General features: G+C 36.7%; 2 protein-coding genes across 4 annotated transcripts in view; one reads left to right on the top strand and one right to left on the bottom strand.

Annotated features, from left to right (window-relative positions):
- Positions 1-4,242: 4,242 nt before the first annotated feature.
- nthl1 (nth-like DNA glycosylase 1) lies at positions 4,243-11,869 on the bottom strand. The gene is made up of 6 exons (XM_073843207.1): positions 11,514-11,869; positions 10,138-10,415; positions 9,892-10,062; positions 9,653-9,812; positions 4,807-4,912; positions 4,243-4,713 (listed from the first exon to the last, which is right to left on the bottom strand). The coding sequence occupies exons 1-6, from the start codon at positions 11,785-11,787 to the stop codon at positions 4,329-4,331; spliced, it is 1,374 nt and encodes a 457-aa protein (XP_073699308.1). The 5' UTR covers positions 11,788-11,869; the 3' UTR covers positions 4,243-4,328.
- A 337-nt stretch (positions 11,870-12,206) lies between these two features.
- Positions 12,207-23,400, top strand: part of tsc2 (TSC complex subunit 2) — a 68,826-nt gene continuing 57,632 nt past the window's right edge. For all 3 annotated transcript variants that reach the window (XM_073842731.1, XM_073842729.1, XM_073842732.1), the window contains exons 1-12: positions 12,207-12,342; positions 13,902-14,056; positions 14,147-14,233; positions 14,311-14,421; positions 14,504-14,651; positions 16,629-16,746; positions 18,327-18,375; positions 18,449-18,574; positions 18,680-18,753; positions 19,074-19,200; positions 20,691-20,834; positions 20,958-21,095. In XM_073842731.1, the coding sequence (XP_073698832.1) occupies positions 13,922-14,056; positions 14,147-14,233; positions 14,311-14,421; positions 14,504-14,651; positions 16,629-16,746; positions 18,327-18,375; positions 18,449-18,574; positions 18,680-18,753; positions 19,074-19,200; positions 20,691-20,834; positions 20,958-21,095 (1,257 nt within the window). In that variant the 5' untranslated portion in view covers positions 12,207-12,342; positions 13,902-13,921. The remainder of the gene's footprint in view (positions 12,343-13,901; positions 14,057-14,146; positions 14,234-14,310; positions 14,422-14,503; positions 14,652-16,628; positions 16,747-18,326; positions 18,376-18,448; positions 18,575-18,679; positions 18,754-19,073; positions 19,201-20,690; positions 20,835-20,957; positions 21,096-23,400) is intronic.

The following is a 23,400-nucleotide window of genomic DNA, read 5'->3' as shown; positions in this document are numbered from 1 at the left end:
AGTGCTGAAAAGGATAAATAGCTGTAACATCTAGATTAATAGCTGTATTTTGAACGTTTGACTCGGGTAAGATAATTAGTTTAGCATTGCAATAAGGTATAGAAAATGAGTGCTAAAAAGGAGAAATAGCTGTAACATCTAGATAAATATCTTTATTTTGAACGTTTGACTAAAATACGATAATTTTCTCCCAAATACGATAATTTTGAGCTTCTGGTACGATACTTGGACATTTACAATCTGGCAACACTGTCCATCAGGTTCTCTTCTTATTACCTGCTGATGCGTCTCTCCCTCCACGTTTTCTCCGTTCACCTCCACCACCCGGTCGCCCGACTTGAGACCGGACAGGTCCGCGGGGGAGCCCGGCTCGATCTTGCGGATGTACTGCGCTCCTCGGTTGCGTTCGCCGTGCAGATGAAATCCGTACCCGCGGTCTCCTTTAGTCAGATAACAGAGCCGTGGACGGAGCTCCCGCTCCAGAATCTCTCTCTCCAGAGTGTTCGCCATATCCAATTGCAGTCGTGTTCAATCACAACATCAATACAGCCTGGTTTATAATAGTATAAGTTTTAATAAAGTTTTTGAGGATGCATTATTCCACATGCTGAGTCTGCAGGCGTTGTTTCTTAGTCATTTAATACTAAAAATATATATATATTATAATATAGCATTCAGTATTAAAAATGTGATATAATAATATAAAAACTCAAATAAACGCTTTAATCCAAAAGCTGAAAATGTCATGCGCGTAAAACCGCGTCCTGCGTTTGTTTTAACAATTCCTGCGTGTTAAAAATGTTAAAACAGATCTTCACTCGAGTGTGTCTTCCACAAAATGTCTCTCTTTATCCCAAAAACAGTCCAGTAAGTTTAGTAGCCGTTCCTCCAGCCCAGTTTACGTCACAAGCGTTCTCTCTGATAAAACAATGCATATTCTTCCGAAATACTAAAATCAATAATAATCCAAATGTGTCTCTGAGGTCAATATCCGAGCTCGGAACGCATCGAGTGTGAGAACGGAACAGGTGGAAGAGGATGAGACAGACAACTGAAGGAACTGTAAATTGTGTGTGTGTGTGTGTGTGTGTGTCAGGGCCAGATTAACACTTTGTTGTACCCTGGGCAACAATATTCAAGGGCCCCATCATCACGACCCCAGGATCACCATAATATGGTCATATATAGAATATATTACTGTAATATACAGTAAATATACTCAATACTTCAAATCCTAACTGTCATCATATTTTGATTTACAAATATTTAAATGCTCATAGAACTACAAATGCACTACTATGTCCCCTATCAAAGACATTCACTCACATATGATGCTATGAAAACAAAACACATCAGCATCTGTACAGTATAATCTGGTAAAATTGACCCACTACATTGAGAGGGAGGGAAGTATCCTCCATTTTCACAAAAAAATGAATAGATAAGCAACCACTTTCAAACCATTTGCCAGTAGCCAACGATACTTTTTTTCCCGGTACTTTAGCCTACTTTGTGTAAAAACGAAAACATTTATTTCAGTGAAAAATAAGTCCAAAACTCTCTATTTTAACATTTTTAACAATCTTTTGCCTTTTTTTTTTTTGAAATTCTTATGTGTTTTAATTTTTCTGATAATCAAATGAAAGCATAAACATTTATTTATTTTTAATCAAATGAAAAATAAACCCTTTTAATTTTTGGCAAACAAACAGAGGTTTACTGTTAAAATCAATACATGGAAGAAAAATTATATTCAGTTTAAAACGTTTAAATAATAATTGTAGTATTTTTTTTCTACAATTTTGTGGTTATTCTTGTTGTAATATTTATTTTTATCATATATATTGTTTTATGTAAATTATTTTAATTGGAATATATAAACACCTACGTTATACTGTACAAAGGGAATACAAGACTAATATTGTTGTTACATGTTGAACCGTACTTTTATTTTGACAGGTTGCCGTGAAGTTTCTGTGTGTACAGTATGTTATGATGCTAATTTTCTTAAATGAAACGGTAAAAGTGACACTCACAGCAGTTTTGGAGATTGAGTGTATCTGTTCATGTGAGGTGCAAATGCAAAAAATTACCTCAAGGGTGCTTCAGTACGCACGTAGTAAAAAAAAAAAAAAAAAAAAAAAACGCCTCTCCACCATTCATATTAAAACGGTCTTTTTGCATTTCAGTTTTCACAGACACTAGTCCATATCGCGATTTGAATTAAGTGACAGACCAACTTTTGATTTATTAATCCAAAAATCGACGAATTCCGTGGTATTCCGCGCTATAGTAAATGCTGTTTTTATGAATGGAGTGCGAGATCCAGTCCGTGTTTTCGTGGAGGAGACATTGTAAACGCGCGACTATGTAGAGACAGAAATGACATGCCTTCGTGTAAATAAGATAAATAACATAAGGCAATTTATTTTGCTCGTGCCCTTGCTGTCCTGGGCCCTTTAGATGTCGTTGGCCCCTGGGCAATTGCCCAGTTGCCCATATGGTTAATCCGGGCTTGGTGTGTGTGTGTGTGTGTGTGTGTGTGTGTGTGTGTGTGAGTGTGTGTGTGTGTGTGTGTGTGTGTGTGTGTGTGTGTGTGTGTGTGTGTGTGTGAGTGAGTGAGAGAGGAGGATTGGAGAGATCAGATGTTGGATAAGTCACAGATATCCATGCGGAACTCTTCCTCTTCACGTGTGTTTTATGGACAGATCTGGGATCAGTTCATCTACCCCACATTAATTCAATAACAAAGACACAAAACTGACCTAGAGTACTGTATATAGAATATAGATATCACCCACTGCATTTTAAAACAGACCAGATCGCCCACACGTTTAACTGCAAATCTGCAAGACACTAAAACACAACGAGAACCATTCGGTTAGAAAACAGTACAACAATGAATGCATAACGCTAACTGTACTGTAATTTGATCTGAGTTCTGAGATCTGGTGCTTTTCTCCTGTTTACAAATGCAAGTGTGCGTGCGCAAGTAAACACGGATTTTGCGTGAAGTTGTATTTTTTTGGCCGTTCTGCCCTCTAGTGTTTACAAAAACAGCCTGTTTTTCAAAATGAAACCACTTATAACCACATAAGCAGCAAAAATTGATTAGAACAATTAAACATGTTCCTTGAGCAGCAAATCAGCTCATTAGAATTATTTCTAATGAAACGTGTAATAAATTATATATTTTAGTCTTGGTAAGGATATTTTTTTTGTTGTTGTTTAGTGATAGTTGTTCATGAGTCCCATGTTTGTCCTGAACAGTTAAACTGCCTCATGTGCTTCAGAACAAATTCTTCAGGTCCCACATTTTTATTTTATTTTTTAGCATTTTTGTTTATTTGAACCCTTTCCAACAATGACTGTATGATTTTGAGATCCATCTTTTCACACTGAGGACAGCTGAGGGAGTCATATGCAACTATTACAGAAGATTCAAACACTCACTGATGCTCCAGGAGAAAACACGATACAATAAGAGGCTTTTTGAATTTAAAGATCAGGTTAAATGTAAATTATTTTGTTTTCTGGGAAACATTTTAAGCGTCTTTTGTAGCCTCTGAAGGGCATTATTTAATGAAAAAATACGATATTTATGCAAAATAAGATAAATGTACACATCTCCATTCTGTTCAAACGTTTTCACCCCCGGGTCTTAATGCGTTGTGTTTCCTTCTGGAGCATCAGTGAATGTTTGAACCTTCTGTAATAGTTGCATATGAGTCCCTCGGTTGTCCTCAGTGTGAAAAGATGGATCTGAAAATCATACAGTCATTGTTGGAAAGGGTTCAAATACACAAAAATGCTGAAAAACCAAAGAATTTGTGGGACCTGAAAGATTTTTCTAAAGAACAGCGGGCAGCTTAACTGTTCAGGACAAACAAGGGACTCATGAACAACTATCACTAAACGAAAAAACATTCAGATAACAACACAGTATTAAGAATCAAGTGTATGTAAACTTTTGAACAGGGTTATTTTTATAAATTCAACTCTTATTTTCTCATGTGGACTATGTGTAAGCATCTTTTATGTGAAATATCTTATTCAGGAGGTCAGTACTAAATGAACAATAACATGCCTTTTGTATGACCCCTCTTATTTTGGTAAAATAATTAACATTTTGTACATTCTGCAAGGTGTATGTAAACTTTTGACCTCAACTGTAAACCGTAAAAATGTTCTGAACAAAGTCATTTACTACAAAACACTTACACTCATATATTTTCCATTTTACCTAAAATTTATTTGATAGAAAACCTACAGAACGCATCAATGTGATATTTGTTTTGCATTTACACAGTACTTAGTTCAATCTGAATCTAAGTGTCTGCTGTCCTTCGTGTCCCATGTGAAGACAGAGGTCTGTCCTGTTGTGCTCCTGCTTTCCTCCTGTCTCTCTTTCTGAGGAGAGATGGAGGGTCTTGGTCTGATGTCAGCTGCACTTCCTGTTTAACTGTGTTCTTCCTCCTTTGAGACGTGTCTGCTGGCTCGTCTTTGACCTGTGCTCTTGGAGATGCTAGTTTGTGATCTGGACTGTTACTGGCAGGTTTTGCAGGGCTGGATTTGAGCTTCTTGTTGGGAGACGATCGGTGGGCGGAGGGACAGGTGTGCTGATTCAGACACACGGAGCAGAGCGGAGCAACAGGTAAACACACCTGCTGGCCGAAACCAACCAGCAACCAGTTGATCTCACTCCACAGATCTCTGTGAGATAAAAATGGTACTTCAATTAAATTGTTGTGATTTTATCCTGTGGAGATGAATGCTAGCAACAACAGGACCGAAAATAGAGGTTACCGTGGCAACCACTCCTCCAGCGCTCTACGTGTCTCCTCGGGTGTCTTGGTCTCCTTTTTGGTCCATCCCAGTCTGTTTGAGATTCGGTGAACGTGGGTGTCCACACCTACACACACACACACACACACACACACACACACACACACACACACACACACACACACACACACACACACACACGTTGGGTTGACATGTTTTATGGGGACATTCCATAGGCGTAATGGTTTTTATACTGTACAAACCGTACTTTCTATCGCCCTACACCTACCCTACACCTAAACCTAGCCCTCACAGGAGATTGTGCACACTTTTACTGCATCAAAAAAACTCATTGTGCATGATTTATAAGCCTGTTTCCTCATGGGGACCTGAGAAATGTCCCCACAAGGTCAAAATCTACTGGTATTCCTATCCTTGTGGGGACATTTGGTCCCCACAACGTGATGAATACCAGGTACACACACACACACACACACACACACACACACACACACAATGACACTTAAAGGAATAGTTCACCCAAAAATGAATATCTGCTGTTAATTTACTGAATATAAGTGACTTTTTTTCTTTAATAGAAGATTTTTAGCTGAAACCCAAGTCAGCGGCTGCACATTTTTGAAGGGAAAAAAAGCATATCAAGGAACACAAAATTTATACCTGTGGCTTTTAATGATGTATTAAAGGGTGCATAACACAGACAGTTTCACCCAATCTCATGTTAATCTTGAGTATCTATAGAGTAATGCTACATCCTTCATATCTCCAAAACGTCTTTAGTTTGAACAGATTTACAAAAGAAAGATAGAGCTTTACAATTCTCTCCGAAAACAGCCGAGCTCCTGCTTGCCGATTGCCAACAAAACACATAAATTGAATGCCGTTTCACTTACCAGCTGCAGTTCTGAATCACAAATGATGTGTAAATCCAGCGTCTATCTAAGCCTTGTTTATAAAAAGTTTGTACACGTTTATGTAAACAAACTAGTGAATTAAACCAGTTCATTTTCTGAAAGAATCAGTTTACAGAAAAGAATCAGATTTCCTTTTTTTGCCTGAGACTTATAATAATAGTATTGTAAATAATGTTCTGTTTCTTGCACAGACTGATCGTTTCACTTCATAAGACCTCAATATATTGTAAGAAGCTGTGGGTATTGATTTAGTGTTCTTTGATATGATATCTAAAAAACGGGTAGCCGCTGATGTGCATTTCATGTATCCATGGGCGTAAATTTCATTTAACAGTAGGGGGGGACAATAAATATAAAATTTCTCATGAGCAATTTTTGAAGGGGACGCAAAATAATACAGTCAAATTGTACTTATAAAGATAGACAACAATAAAAACAAAAACAAAAAAAGGTTTACAATTTTATTTATAGTGAGGTTTGTTCGGACGTAACACAGTGCTCATTTAGTAAATGCACAGCTAAATGAAACGCCACACGCTCGCGACGAGCGGGTCTCGAACCCGGGTCTCCGGCACGGGAGGCGGACGCGCTAACAAAAGGGCTAAAGGCTGGACCTACTAATAACGCTCGATAGTTTATCTCTTGACATCAGGGAAGTGAGGTATACCTGCAACATTCTAATTGTGGCCGTTAATGTTAAGTTAACATTATGCCAAGTCGTCACAAATAAAACAATGCATGGGAAACTGCTTTGGCGTCTTGCATTGCATTATGCAACAAGCTATGGTAAACAAGCTAACGTTAACTAGATAAGTAATGTTTTAATTGCTAATATAGCAGATTCATGGAAAATTACATCGGTAATCAGCATTTTTGCCGCAACTAATTTATAAATGAGTCTGCATCAACTACATTAAAGAGAATCGCTTTATTTAAAGTTAATGAAATACCCTATTTAATGGAGTTCAGCATTACTGGAGTTCAGCATTAATTGAGCCGCAGCCACACACCTGACTCTTGTGTGTAAAGCAGGCAGTGGGCCAAACCACTGTAAGGAAGGGGAGGGGGAACTCAACTGTTTCTAAATGCATTTTTTGGGGGGTTTTTCTACTTACACGAGTAGGTATACATACATATATTTTTCACAATAGAGAGTGCGATTTTTTTTTATAATTTTTTTAGAGGGGGGGGGGGGGGTGGGGGGGACAACCCTCGGATGGGGGGGGACATGTCCCCCCCGTCCCCCCCGGGATTTACGCCCATGCATGTATCATTAAGTGGCACAGTTCCAGCTAAAAATAATCTATACTGTCTTACTGAAGATAAAAAACTTGGGTACATCTTGGATGGTCTGAGGGTGAGTAAATTAACAGCAAATTTTTATTTATGAATGTGGAAGGACCCTTGCTGTCTATGGAGGATCAGAGAGATTTTGGATTTCATCAAAAGTAATTAAAGGTGGCATAAAATGCAATACAATATTTTAAATTGTCCTCTGATATCTACATAGAAGGTATATGGCATAGGTAAAGGCAAAAATTCTCCAGAAACGGTTTTACAGGTCCATTTACAACCCTAGGATTTGTCTCTAGAATGAAATGGTCTGTTATTGCCTTATTTGGAAGGTACTTGAATAATAATGATGAGCTCTGCTCTGATTGGCTGTTTCACAGAGCGGCTCATTTCAGTAGCTCGCACATGGAGGAAACATGCGGGTCATTGAAACTGCCATTTTGAATGCACCATCATTTTACTTTTGAGATTTGTGATCGCACATGCTCTGTGTAACGTTATACTACAGCGGCAGTACTTACCACATATTTTACAAGTTTAGATGCTTGTTAGTGATGCTCAGGATCTGTAAATCTTTCGCCATCGTCTGCATAGTCATCTCTCCTTACTCTGTTTATGTGGTAAGTGAAATCTTATGCACTGCAATGTATCAGGCTACCGCTAACAAGAAGCTAACCATGTACCTTCAGTGGCTCACCTTATTTGTTTTCCTTGTGTTTCTGAGTACAGACACCAACCCATCCCTGCACTTAACATCTCCTGCACGACCTGGAACATCACATTTATTTCCATGATCTGCCATTTTCACTATTGTCCTTGCTCTGTTTTTTCACAATAGCCATCCTGCAGAACTTCTGATGATTGGGCTATGCAAATGTTGGTGGCGTAACTATTAATGATTGCGACTATTACGTCACAGTCTGTGTTATGTTAGGATTGGCCTATTTTTCGGTGGTCTTTTGCAAACACCAGATTTATATAAGGAGGAGGAAACAATGGTGTTTGAGACTCACGATATGTCATGTCCATGTACAGAACTGTTTTTATTCAACTGTGCCAAGTTTGTGGTTATGTACGATTATGTACGAAATGATGAATCACTGAATCGATTGTTTGAACGAACTGTTCAAAAGAATCGATTCGTGAGTTGGACTCTTTAGTTTTATAAGCGATGATCATTTGTAGTTTCTCAAGACCGTCTGTGCTTGAAAAGCGAACGCGCGATAGCGGCTCTCAGAACTCCAACTCCCAACCATCAGCGGTCACGTGACATGTTTTTGTAGAAGTGCATGCCCGTGTATTAAGCATGACTTCCGGGGGGGAGTAAAGGGGGCTGGTGAGAGCAGGGGCAGTTCTGTTGGCTGCGTGACAAATAAATGCATAAATCGGGGGCGATTCAGTTCTATCTTTTAGTTTCATGTTCTCGTCGATATCATCCCACCTCCATCATCAGGTAAATACAGTTTTCCATTCTATGGCACCTTTAATTTGTGTTCTGATGATGAACAGGTTTGGAGGGTAAGGCTGCACGATTAATCGCACGATGTTGTGAGGCGCGTTTAGTCAATGAAGACAGTACTTTGATTAGTAGTAAATCTCCATCACGTGCGTTCAGCTGGAGCTTAACTCAAAATCGCATTTGGCGTAGCTTGTCAGTGATTTACATCTCTGTGTATTAATTGCCGCTCCAGTTGAACGCACGTGATGGAGATTTACTACTAATCAAAGTACCGGCTTCATTGACTAAACACGCCTCACAACATCGTGCGATTAATCGTGCAGCCCTATTGGAGGGTGAGTAATCCATGACAGAATTTTCATTTTTGGGTGAACTAATGGTGCGTTCACACCGCTCCAAACGTCAGCGTCAGTTGCGGCAAGATTACATGTAAAGTCTATGGTTGAGTCCGTCAGAGGCTCTGCAGTGCGTTGTGTGCGTTGGATCCGTCAACTTTTCAAGCGTTACCTGCGTTTCAAGCGTCAACGCAGCAAACGCAAGCAACGCAGAAGTTCAGCTAGCTGAACTTTTGACGGACTTGACGCAGTGCATCAACCAATCAGAGCGTCTCACTGTAGCGACGTCACCACACGTATCTTGAATGAAGCGGGAGCAGAGAAAAATCATTTTCAATTTAATTATATATATATATATTGCTCATTGTAGCCGTCTGCAATCACAGAGAATTGTATGATCCCTCCTCGTTGTTGTATAAAGACAGGAATGTAAAGGAACTTGCTTGGATGAAGATCGCTGAAGAGATAGGGATGTCGGGTAAGTTATCAAATCTTTTCTCAACGTAATTATTTCCCATTTCGTTAGCTAGCGAAACATGGTCATGAGAAGATTCCAAAATGTCCACTCCCTACTAGTTTGCCATTGTTTATTCAGGGGAAGTGTGCAAACTAGATGCGTTGGGAGCGTTGCCTGACGTGTGTGGTGTGAATGCATCAAAAAGCAAGCGTTGCAAACTTCAACGTACATGCGTCAAACTAGATGCGTTGGGAGCGTTGCCTGACGCAGACAAAGTGTGCGGTGTGAACGCACCATAACACTTTTACATAAAGCCAAAAATATAAATAATGGTTGATTTTTCATGCAATATGATTCAGAGCAAACACTAACTTGACTTCTGCCTTACCAATGCCTGAAACACGGTTCCAGGCGATGTCCATGGCCAGGTGAGCCATCTTAGGACCAACACCTGGCAGACGCATCAGACCTTCTACTGTGTCAGGAATGTCTCCGCCGAACTCCTGCTGGATCAGTGCCGTGGTCTGTTTAATGTACTTCACCTTGGTCTAAGAAGGAGTTTTTAATTGTTGAAATTTGTTGATCTGATTATATAAACATGTATTTGAACACATATGTGTCATTTACCCTCCAGAAGCCTACGGGGTAGATGAGTTTACCCAGCGTCTCATCGTCCATCTTGAGCACGGCGTCCACACTGAGCTCATGCTCGCGTAATCTCTGCATTGCGCCAGCCGTCACATGATCTTTCGTTTGACTGGACAGCATTAAGGAGATCAGCACCTGGTAACGGCGCACCTGAGAAAGGAACCGAGAATTTTGATTGGCTGTCGGTCGGTTACCTCAGGTGATCTGTGATTGGTTCTCGCTCACCTCAGGCGGGGCCTCAGTGTCGTAGCATTTCTCCGCTCCCATTTGGTCCACGGGAGCGTCCCGTTTGCTCCTCATCTCCCTGATGAATGACAGCTGTGTTCTCCAATCACGCGGCTCCCAGCGCTCCCTCTTTGGGTTTAGCTCCGCCCCTTCCTCCTCCTCATACTCCACCTTCACACGGCCACGCCTTGGTCTACTAGGTGAGGTCAAACGGGATTGATCTTCCACTGCTTCTTCTTTCACTTTTGTGGTTGTGTTATTGCAAGTTGACACAGTCTCTGTACATAAATAAAATGCTATTAAGATTTAAGTCTTAAAGGAACACTCCACTTTTTTTGGAAATAGGCAACAACTCCCCCTAAGTTAATAAGTTGAGTTTTACCGTTTTGAAATCCATTCAGCCGTTCTCCTGTTCTGGCGCTATTACTTTTAGCATAGATAATTGAATCCTATTAGACCAATATAGCATCGCATTCAAAAATGACCAACGAGTTTCGATATTTTTCCTATTTAAAACTTGACTCTTCTGTAGTTATATCGTGTACTAAGACCAGCGGAAATGTAAAGCTGCGAGTTTCTAGGCCGTTAAGATTAGGAACTACACTCCCATTCCGGCGTAATAGTCAAGGAAGTTCGCTGCCGTAATAAGGCCTAAGCAGGCGCAATAACAGAAGAAGTCAAGTTTTAAATAGGAAAAATATCGAAACTCGTTGGTCATTTTTGAACGCGATGTTATATTGGTCTAAGAGGATTCAATGATCTATGCTAAGCTATAAAAAAAAGTGATATCGCCAGAACAGGAGAACGGCTGAATGGATTTCAAAACGGTAAAACTCAACTTATTAACTCGGGGGGAGTTGAAAAATGAGCCTATTTCCAAAAAAAGTGGAGTGTTCCTTTAAGTAGAATGGGTATATTTGTAGCTGTAGCCAAAAATACATTGTATGGGTCAAAATTATAGATTCTTTTATGCCAAAAATCATTAAGATATTAATTAAAGATCATGTTCCATGAAGATATTTTGTAAATTTCCTACTATAAATATATCAAAACCTAATTTTGATTAGTAATATGCATTGCTAAGAACTTAATTTGGACATCTTTAAAGGCGATTTTCTCAATATTTAGATTTTTTTTCCAACCTCAGATTCCAGATTTTCAAATAGTTGTATCTCGACCAAATATTGTCCTATCTTAACAGTGGAAAGCTTATTTATTTAGCTTTCAGATGACTGGTTTTGTGGTCCAGGGTCACATATTAAAATACATGCATTAATTATATAAAAATAAATAATAATTAAATTATAGAAAAATCATATAAACATAATTGTGAATCATACAATATATTTATAAAAATAGTTTTTAGTTTGTCTTACCTGCAGGAGTTTCTGCATGTTTCTGTAGGGGAGCATCTGAAATACTCTGTTCCTGAACTTCTGCTTTTACTTTTGGAGAATCATCTTCTGATTTGAGCCCTTGAACCATTCTGGATCTCAATCTGCGAATTCCTCCTTTATTTACAGCACTTTTCCTCATAGTTTCAGTTGCAGAAGTGTCTAATACAGCTATTGAATCGAAATATGGAGAGTTCATTCTTACCGTCAAACGATTCAATATATAAACACACAAATTCCTGGCTGGCGCTAACATTAGATGACATTACCTTACTTTATGTAACATACATAACCTCAGCAGCTTTGCTAAAAACACACCTCCTAAACACAACATCCCCGTCCATGCTGTCGATACAGATGTCCGACTCCTGAATGATTCATTCGTTTGAGTCGGATCTTTTCAGTGAACCTATTTCAATCGCAGTGAATGGATCCAAACTGTTATCTACGAAATGATGAATAACTGAACTGTTCGAAAGAATCGATTCGTGAGTCGGACTCTTTAGTTTTATAAGCGATGATCATTTGTAGTTTCCTAACACCGCCTGAGCTTGAAAAGCGAACGCGCGATAGCGGCTCTCAGAACTCCAACTCCCAACCATCAGCGGTCACGTGACGTGTTTTTGTAGGAAGTGCATGCCCGTGTATTAAGCATGACTTCCGGGGGGCAGTAAAGGGGGCTGGTGAGAGCAGGGGCAGTTCTGTTGGCTGTAGCACTGCGTGACAAATAAATGCATAAATCGGGGGCGATTCAGTTCTATCTTTTAGTTTTATGTTCTCAATATCATCCCACCTCCAACATCCGCAGACGGTAAATAACAGTGTGTTTGTTTGTTGCGATGGCTTGTTGTTTATGGATTGATACTGGTTTATTTATTTATTTTGCCTTGTTTATTTGACCACACCGGGGATTTGCATGTTTTAAATTGTTGGGTTGTCTTGTTTATTTTCAGGTATTGTTTTCTGTCACAGTCAATTGATCTACTTTTAAATTCATGCTTTTTTGTGCACGGACTGAACTGAACTGTCACGAGGTGTCAGACGTTTGACTTTTGTGCATTGTTTTTCTGCCATGTTTTCTTGCCAAAAGAGGCTATATATAATATTGAATTGGATTGTTATGCATGCTAAATGAGTTATGATGTAGTTAAAGTGTTTTGAGGTCTACTTGGTCTAATGTACTAGAAATGACATGCCACAGAGTGACCCCAAATGTAACATGTAAGACTGTTTAAAGAAGGAGTTGTCAATCTTTTCTTACCCACTACCAGACTATTAGGGGCCTGAGGTCCCTCAGTGTCTGTGTAGACGTTCTTTACCAATGTGAAAAATATTAAAACATTAATTCATATTCTCTTAGATTGTCACCATAATTTAAAATGGTAATAAAGAATATTTAATATAATACAAAATGAATGATTTATATTTTTTAAGATACATTACTAAAACAGAAAAAGCAGAGGTAGGGGGCGAAATAGAAGGTTTAAAAAAACAATAAAATAATAGCAAATAAAATATTTAAAAAAATGTGAAATAATGTTATTTTTAAAATCATTTTATATGTTCATTATTTTATGTATAATTGAATTTATACATTATAATTTTATAATTCTATTTTTATATGATTTTCTATAATTATATAAAAATATATAAACTTATATAATTATTTTGTATAATTAAATAGATATTTAAATAGATATAGAGATAATTGAGTAGATTAGATATATAAACTAAAAAAGTTCAAAGTAAATTAAATTATATTAAGGTTCTGTTGCTATTGTGAATTATTTTCACTATTTAAAATAACAAATAACAAATTTTGCAACAATACACTATACCATTCAAAAGCTTGAAGTCAGTATAAATTATATTAAAGAAAGTAATGCATTTATTTATCAAGGATGCTTTAAATTGATAAAAAATGACCATAAAGACATTTATAAGTTCTTCTGAAATTTCCATTCACCAAAGAAACCTGAAAAAATTCTATTCAGCTGTTTTCAACGTAATAATTATAATAATATGTTTTTAAACAGCAAATCAGAATATTAGAATGATTTCTGAAGGATCATGTGACTCGAGTAATGATGCTAAAAATTCAGCTTTGAAATCACAGGAAGAAACAACATTTTAAAATATATTCAAATAGAAAACCGTTTTATAAAACAGTAAAAATATTTCAAAATTGTACTGTTTTTGCTGTGCTTCGGATCAAATAAATGCAGGCTTGGTGAGCAGAAAAGACTTCTTTCAAAAACAATACAAATCTTACTGTCCAAAAGCTTGTTTTAGTTAATATCAGTCTACAGCTCCTCTTCTGTGCTTCTTCTTCTCCAGGAGGTTTGACGTATCTCTCATTCTCTCATTCAGGGTCTCTCACAGGCGTAGAGATGAATAAACAGCCCAGTAAAGAGTCTCTGCGGGACCGGTTCAAGGGGATGTTTGGCCTCGGTCCGACTCGGCCCCACAGCAAACAGACCGAGAGCAAACCCTCAGAGTTTATCATCACACTGGACATCCTGATGGTCAGAAACTCTCCTATTAATCACTCACATCATCTGTATTACTCCAAGACCTTGTGTTTCTAATATAAGCTCTCTCTTCCTGTCATTCAGGAACTCACTCCAGAGTACAGCCTCCACCACCGGATCAGAGTTATTAACCATGTGTGCGAACTCGCCAAATCGAAGAAGTTTGAGGAGGTGAGCACATAGAGGAGCATCTGCTTTCTCCTATATGTGCAGATGAGCAGATCTAAAGTGTGTTGTGTGTGTTTCAGCATGCGGTGGAGGCCGTGTGGAAGGCCGTGGAGGATATGATGCAGCCTGAACAGCCGCCTGAAGCCCGTCATGCTGTGCTGGTGTTGCTGAGAGCCATTATACAGGGACAGGTGCACATTTTGAACACTTCACGAATCACATTGCAACCTGGCGGCAAACACTACTTACGTTTTTCTCATTATCTTCTCATAGGGTGAGCGGTTGGGTCCACTCAGAGCATACTTCTTCAAGATCATTCTGGACTATCAGCCTTCCAATGAAGATCTGTCCGAGAGACTGGAGGTGTTCAAGGCCCTCACGGAGAATGGGAAAGATATCACTTACTTGGAGGAGGAGATTGGTACGGTTTACACATGCTTTGACTCATGACTCCTCTTCCAGAACAAAAATTTACAGATAATTTACTCACCCTCTTGTCATCCAAGATGGTCATGTCTTTCTCTCTTCAGTTGTAAAGAAGTTATGTTTTTTGAGGAAAACATTTCAGGATTTCTGTCCATATAGTGGACTTCTATGGTGCCCCCGAGTTTGAACTTCCAAAATGCAGTTTAAATGCAGCTTCAATGGGCTCTAAAATGATCCCAGCTGAGGAAGAAGGGTCTTATAGGTGTCAAATCTTATAGGTGTCTCACTACCAGACTGTTAGGGGCCTGGGCCCCCTCAATGTTTGTGTTGACTTTCTTTACCACCGTGAAAAAAACACACAAAAAAAAAACACATTTATTCATATTCTCTTAGGCTGTCACTGTAATTTAAAAAGGCATTATAGAATGTTTAAAATAATACAAAATGAATTATTTATTTGTAATTTTTAAAAGATACATAAAACAAAAAGCAGAGGTGGGGGGTGAATAGAAGGTTTGAGAAAAAAACCCAGTAGAATAATAGTAATAACAACCACAACAACAGCAGCAATAAAATAATAATATTAGCTAACAAAATATATAAAAAAAGTTATTTTTAAAATCATTTTTATAGGTATATTATTTTATGTATATTCTAAAATTGCTTTAATTATGGACATTTAAATGTATTAAATTATGCACTTTAATTCATACAATGTAATTTTATAATTTAATGTTTTTAATATTATTTTCTATAATTATATTAAGAATATATGAAATTGTATAATTTTAACAGATATAACAGTTAATGTACTCAACCCTTTGTCATCCAAGATGGTCATGTCTTTCTCTCTTCAGTTGTATAGAAGTTATGTTTCTTGAGGAAAACATTTCAGGATTTCTATGGTGCCCCCGAGTTTGAACTTCCAAAATGCAGTTTAAATGCAGCTTCAAAGGGCTCTAAAAAGATCCCAGCCGAGGAAGAAGCGTCTTCTCTAGCAAAACGATAGGTTATGTTCTCAAAAAAATTACAATTGAAATACTTTTTAACCTTAAATGCTCGTCTTGTCTAGCTTTGCATAAACTCTGTGTATTCCGGTTCATGACAGTTAAGGTATGTTGAAAAACTCCCATTTCATTTTCTCCTCCAACTTCAAAATCGTCCTACATCGTTGTTTTACGTTTTTTTGTAAAATCTTCTTTGTATGTTCACTTTGTAAACACTGGGTCAGTACTTCTGCAGTGATGTAGGACAATTTTGAAGTTGGATGAGAAAATGAGATAAGATGAGCATTTGAGGTGAAAAAGTATATAAATTGTCAGTTTTTAAGAAAATAATGGATTGTTTCACTAGATAAGACCCTTGTTCATTGGCTGGGATCATTTAGAGCCCTTTGAAGCTGTGTTTAAACTGCATTTTGAAAGTTGAAACTCAGGGGCACCATAGAAGTCCACTATATACAAAGAAATCCTGAAATGTTTTTGTCAAAAAACATAATTTTTTTTATGACCGAAGAAAGAAACACTTGGAAAATCTTGTATGACAAGGGGGTAAATATGTGTTGTTGTTTTTTTTGTTCTGCAAATGAACTTCTCCTTTAATGGGTAATTCACCTCAAAATGAAAATTCTGTCATCATTTACTTACCCTCAAGTTTTTTTTTCTTTTATAAGCACAAAATAATCTATTTTAGATAATGTTAGGAAACAAACGGTTGTCGGTAGCCATTGATTTCCTTAGTATGGAAAAGTACTATGGAAGACAATGGCTACCAGCAACATTCTTCAAATTGTCGTCGTTTGTGTTCAAGAGAAGAAATAAAGTCATTTACTCAACGCTATGGCTTTTTTCCTCTGAGACGATATTAAAAATATATCTGAGCTGCTGTTTTTTTGTCTTATAGTGAATGGTTTATTTAGTTTCATAAGCAGATGTGTAATTTGTGTTTGTGTTTGTGTTTTTTTTTTTCTCAGCTCGGTTTGTCCTGCTGTGGATGGACATTGGTCTGTCATCAGATTTCCTGCATGTCCTTGTGAACTTGGTCAAATTCAACTCCTGCTATCTGGATGAGAATGTCTCCCTCATGGTCCAGTAAGAAAAGAGACTTACATTTCTCCTTCACTTTTGAAAGTTTCTGCTTAAATGCTTGAACTTTGACTTGTAGATGGATATACACTTCAGTTCAAAAGACTGGGGCCTGTAGGATTTTGTTTTTTGAAAGAGTTAATATTTTTATTAAGCAAGAACGCATTAAATTAATCAAAAGTGACAGTAAAGACATTTATAATGTTACAAAATTACAAAATTCTGTTTCAAATTAATCAAAGAATCCTTTTAAGTTTAAGTTTCTACAAAAACAAAAAAGAACAACTGTTTTGAACATTGATAATATTAATAAAATGTTTCTTGAGCAACAAATTAGAATTAAATGATTTCTGAAGTATCATATGACACTGAAGGCTGGAGTCTGAAAAATCAGCTTTGCATCAGAAATATATTGCATTTTCAAATATAATCAAATAGGAAGCAGTTATTTGAAATTGCAATCATATTTCACAGTATTACTTTTCTACTGTGCTTTTAATCAAATCAATTCAGCCTTGGTGAACTCAAGAGGCTACTTTTAAAAATGGCAAAAAATCTTACTAATCAAACCTTCTGAACATTAGTGTGCATTTGTCTATATGTGACCCTGGACCACAAAACCAGTCTTAAGTCGCTGGGGTATATTTGTAGCAATAGCCAAAAATACATAGTAAGGGTCAAAATTATTGATTTTTCTTTTATGCCAAAAATCATTAGGAAATTAAGTAAAAACCATGTTCCATGAAGAATTTTTGTAAAATTCCTACTGTAAATCTATCAAAATGTAATTTTTGATTAGTAATATGCATTGTTAAGAACTTAATTTGGACAACTTTAAAGGTGATTTTCTCAATATTTTGATTTTTTTGCACCCTCAGATTCCAGATTTTCAAATAGATGTATCTCGTGCCAAATATTGTCCTATCCTAATAAACCATACATCAATAGAAAGCTTATTTATTGAGCTTTCATATGTTGTATACATCTCAGTTTTGTAAAATTTAACCTTACGACTGGTTTTGTGGTCCAAGGTCACATATATGAATTTCTTTGGAAAAAAAAGAAATTTGTGACCACAAAACTAGCCATAAGGTTAAATTAAAAAAAAAAATCAGCTTAATACATTGTCTCAAATCTGAATATAGAACCTTTCCATTGATGTGTGGTTTGTTAGGATAAGACAATATTTGGCCAAGATACAACTATTTGAAAATCTGGAATCTGAGGGTGCTAAAAAAATCGAAATATTAAGAAAACCGTCCAAATAAAGTTCTTAGCAATGCATATTACTAATAAAAAATTAAGCTGTGATATATTAATGGTAGAATATTTATAAAATATCTTCATGGAACATGATCCTTACTTAATATCCTAATGATTTTTGGCATTAAAGAAAAATCGATAATTTTAACCCATACAATGTATTTTTAGCTATTGCTTCAAATATATCCATGCTGCTTAAGACTTTGTAGTCCAGGTCTTAAGGTTTTGTAGTCCAGGGTCACATTTGGTCAAAAAAGTGAAGGAAATGCACATATAAGACAGTTTTCTCACACACACTTACATCATTGATTTGTTTCTCACAGGAAAGTCTGCCTTCTGTGTAACCGGACAACTGCCTCCACAGATATTGAGGTAAAAAAAGTCAGGATTACCATAAAATCAGTGATAGCTGAGTCAGTTTATGTATGTGTGCATGTGTCTGTAGGTTGCGCTGCAGGTGTTGGACGCTGTGGTGTGTTATAACTGCCTGCCCTCCGACTCTCTGACGGTGTTCATTATCACATTGTGCCGAACGGTTAACGTGAAGGAGTTCTGCGAATCCTGCTGGAAGGTACACAGAGAAATAAAGCTCATTTGATACATTCAGCTGAGTTTAATATATCATGTATTTGTGGTGCAGCTCATAAACACGCTTTCACTTTTTTATTGTTTCTAGTTGATGCGTAAAGTGTTAGGAACTCACCTGGGTCACAGTGCCATATACACCATGTGCCGTATCATGGAGGAGAGGTACTGACTGTCCCATACTTACGACTGGTTTCATAGACAGGGCTTAGACTAAACCAGGATTAGGCCACAGTTCAATTAGGACTTTTTTTGGGGAATTTTTATAAACATGCCTTCATGAAAAAAACATGACTGGTGTGCATCTGGAGACTAAACAAGGGGAATGATATATTTCTAGATCAATCAGTTCAAGTTTGAAACAGCGCAGACTTACATTTTAGTCTGGGACTAGGCTGTGAATCTGGAGGAATGTGTATGAATAAATAATGACTGTTTTGAGTTTGCTGTTTTTCATGTTTTTTTTTTTTGTGTGTCTGGTGTAGGGTGTACAGTGAGGATGCTGCTCTTCTCAGGGGTGCTGTGTTTTTTGTTGGTATGGCGCTGTGGGGAGCCCACAGACTTCCTGCCCTCAAAAACACGCCCACTCTCGTCCTGCCTTCCTTCTACAAGGTATTTACGAATTTGCCATAATTTCGTGTTTTTATGTACGAAATTTGCAATCAAAATCCAACCCCACAGAGATTGCAGTACTTTACAAATACAAGCTTTTCTGAAGATTCAGGACTTTATGAAAATTGCATCCATAACAGATTACTGGCATATTAAAAGTGATAATGTCAATATATAATGTAAAATTTGAGTTCTAGGATTTTTTAATAATACAGCTATGTCGTAAGTATTCAACACTGCTGTTTTTTAGTCACTTGTTTGTATGGTGGGGAAAAAAATTGTCTTAAAACACAATTAAAACTTTAGAAACTCTACTAGAAAACAGAATTAGCTTGAGCTGTTATGCACACAGTACATAAATTCAGTTCAAGCAAATATAGCAAAGTCCACAGAGCTCTCACAAAAGCTATAGAGAAGAAATTATTTTATGACTAGAAAGTCTAAGGCTACATGAAGATTTCCAAGACGTTAAAAGTTCCTAGAGACACAGCTGGCAGCCGTATTCCTTAGCTTAAAATGTGTAGTACCAGAAAACCTTTGAAGTTGTTGAACTTGAACAAAAAAAGCACCATCATAAAATGTTCGATTAGAGCAACTGAGAAAAAAATCTGCAAGGTACAGCCAAAGACTTGCAAGATGACCCTATGAAAGGTGGAGAAACATTTCAATGCAGAGTATAAGAAGAAAGTAAGGTCTTCATGTTGAGGCAACTTGCCGAATGCCACTCTTGACCAAGAAGAACAACAAAACGCTTGAACATGCTAAAATTCATTTGGATAGACCTGTGGAGTTCTGGAAGAATGTTTTATGGAGTAGTGACCAAACTGGAACTTTTTGGACCAGTGGATCAGCGGTATTCCTTGCAAAAAAAGGCAAAGCTTATGAGCGAAAGAATACCATCTCCAGTGTCAAACATGGAGGTGGATCAGTCTTGTTATGGGGTTGTTTCATGGAAATCATGACTATATGAAAGACATCATGAATTTTTTTGAAGTATCAGGCCATTTTGGCGAGAAGTGTGATGCCTTTGATGCAAAAAATGAAGCTGATGATCAATGGTCTTTCCTGCAAGACAATCATCCCAAGTATACATCTACTTATCTACTTCTGCTTGGTTCAGGGTTTGGTCGTAGAATGTTCTTGAGTGGCCTGTTCAGCCTCCAGATTTAATTCCCATTGAAAATATTTGGTTGAATTTGATGAAAGTGAAAACCAAAGATTATCAGTGAACTGAAAGCTTTTTCAGATGAGGAGTGGGCCAAGATTGCAGTAGAGAAGTGACAGAAGCTTCTAAGCAAAAATTTGACTATTGGGGGTTGAATTTTGAACATGAATTTTTAGAGCCAATTAGAATTTTGTCATGATTCGTCAATGTTGTATTCTTAGATTTAGTCAAATGTGTATTAATAAGCTTTGTTTAGTAGTGTACTGATACCTTTGTTAAATAGTTTTCATAAACTTGCAACTGTCTGTCTGGCCTCTGTGCCCAGGCCATGAGCTGTGCTAATGAGGTGGTGTCCTACGAGATTGTGCTGTCGATCACGCGACTCATCAAGAAGTACGGCCGAGAGCTGCACGTCGTGACATGGGACATCCTGCTGTCCGTTATAGAGAGACTCCTGCAGCAGATACAGGTACACACACTCACACACACACACACACACACACACACACACACACACACACACACACACACACTGAGATGTTTTATGGGTGTTTATCCCCTGATGCTCTTCATATATGTCATGTGTGCGCAGACGATGGGCAGTCCTGATCTGAAGGTGATCGTTTATGAGTTACTGAGCACTGTCGAGGAGCTCTACGAGCAAAACGACTTCCATGGATCCTCGCAGAGATTCTTTAACCTGGTGGAGAAGTGCGCCGATAAACGTCCTGTGAGTTTTGCACTCTGTTTGTCTTTGTCCTTTTCTGAAGCTGCCTGGTTTGACTGCTGTTGAAGGTATACATTTCTGTAATTTCAATTCAATTTAAAATAAATTAAATTAAAATTTAATTTGCATTTTTAAATTTAGATTTAATTTTAAATAAAATAAAAATTGGGGAGAATATTCAGATTTATTTAAGAAAGTGCAAATGTATTTAAATTTATTATTAACTTTAAATTAAATTAAAATCTGTTACACATTTATTTGGAATTTTTGTATGAATTTATTTTAGTTTATTGTTAAAATTAAATTAAGTATAAATTTAGGGGGATATTTAGATTTGACTAAATGTATTATTAAATGTAAAGAAAGTATAAATGTAAATTTAAATATATTACATTTAATTTAATTAAATGTATTATTCAAATGAAGCATACATGTAATACAATTTATAATTAAAATTAAATTAAGTATAAATTGAGGAGGATATTTAGTCTGACTAAATTCCTTATTGTAATTATAAATATATTTAAATTGATTATTAAAATTAAATAAAAATGTATTAATACATTTAAATTAAGTATACATTTATTCAAATGTATAACTAGAAGCTAAAGTTCGATATCAAACTTAATTGTTTTTATACGCTTGTAATGTTTGCCATTTCCCTGTTTGTCATCTAAATGAAACACTGTAAAAATAGTCTTTGAATTGAGATCTTGAAGGATTAGTTATCCTGTGGCCCCCTCTTGTGGACAACGTTACCATCATTGACTTCATCTCTGAATCATATTAACATTGCATAGTTTTCATTATATATTGATTCTTGTTAGAGCAATAAATAAATGCATACATAAATACATAAAAGAAGCCAAGTAACATTGAAGACAGAAAGCAGAATGCGGTCGCTTTAAATGTTGAAATCCAATATAATGATCCAAAACCGATTTATTTCTCAACAGTTCATGTTCACTAGAGACATAAACAAGTGTTTTCAATTATATTCGTTAAGCTATGATGTATTTTGAAATTGTCTGTGTTTGTCCGAGAGAAGTGTTTCTTATTGGCAGAAGCAAGGATTAATGTAGTGTGGAGCGCGTGCGTCAAAGCCACGACGCGTTGCTGTGCAGTTGAGCCCAAAAGCAGAAATAAGCAAGCATTTAATCTTTTTAATACATTACTCTACTATTATTGTGTACAATCGCTGGAGTGTTTTTATTTAAATACATTTAAAAGACGTGCAAATGATGTCTTTGTTGACACAGACAGAGAAATGCGAGCCTTGCATCCCATGTTAGTATGAAACCCATGAAACGGCTCATTTGCACTCAATGTAGCTCTTTAAAATGTTCTTCTATATTTATTGTGTACAATTGCTGGAGTTTTTATATTTAAATGCTTTTTAAAGACGTTCAGTGATCTATAGTTCGCAGACGGGGATCTCCGTAGCCCATGTAAGTCTATGGGAAATTTTTCATATTCAAAAATTAATAATAAATAAACTGTAAGTCTGATCAGTCCAAATAGATATTACAACAATCTCGTGGTCAGGGCCCAGGTCTCTGCCAAGTTTGGGGCTTGTCGCATTAAAGGCCTAGGAGGAGTAGCGTATAGCATTTCGGCTCAGAAGATTAATAATAATAAGTTTAAATAGCATAACAGTATGTTGGCTCTCCAAGCCAACATAATTACAATTAAATTAAGTATAAATTACTAAGGGGGATATGTAGACTGACTAAACTGATTATTATTATTATTTAAGGAAAATACAAATATATTTAAATTTGTTATTAAATTTGAATTAAATTAAAATGTATTAATACATTTAAATGAAGTAAATATTTATATTAAAATTAGGGCCGGGACTTTAACGCGTTAATTTCGATTAATTTATTACACAAAAATAACGCTTTAAATGTTTTTAACGCATTTTAATCGCACTTATTTTTGCACCACGGAACGTTTCTCACTGGATGAGTTTCGGCGGACCGATTATACTGGAGCACCAACTAGCGTTCAGACAAAAACAAACCACAGTGAACATGGACATGAAGTTTACAGAAGGTCTACCTACCTATAGGGTACCTGAAATGTAGGCTACTATATTTCTAAATATCCTATTGCTACACTTAATGGCAATATTGCACTGGTCTGTTGGACTTGGTTGAACAAAAAAAATATATATATTTTGTTGCTTAAGCTTATGTATTCAGTCATTATTCAATGGCATACTAAAAATCCATATGAAAAAACTTACTTCTCACTGTTCTCAGGTCAAATATTTATATGCGATTTAAATGCGATTAATTTCGAT

Source organism: Garra rufa, chromosome 6 (genome assembly GCF_049309525.1).
Source record: "Garra rufa chromosome 6, GarRuf1.0, whole genome shotgun sequence".
Taxonomy (NCBI): Eukaryota; Metazoa; Chordata; class Actinopteri; order Cypriniformes; family Cyprinidae; genus Garra; species Garra rufa.
This window is presented reverse-complemented; position numbering and strand designations above follow the sequence as displayed.

Excerpts from the sequence above, each read along its gene's own strand:
- nthl1 (XM_073843207.1), bottom strand. The coding sequence starts at position 11,787 with ATGTTAGCGCCAGCCAGGAATTTGTGTGTTTATATATTGAATCGTTTG. Across the intron at positions 10,063-10,137 it reads ACACTGAGGCCCCGCCTGAG|GTGCGCCGTTACCAGGTGCT; the intron begins GTGAGCGAGAAC and ends TTCCTTTCTCAG. Across the intron at positions 4,913-9,652 it reads GAACCGTGTTTCAGGCATTG|GTGTGGACACCCACGTTCAC; the intron begins GTAAGGCAGAAG and ends GTGTGTGTGTAG.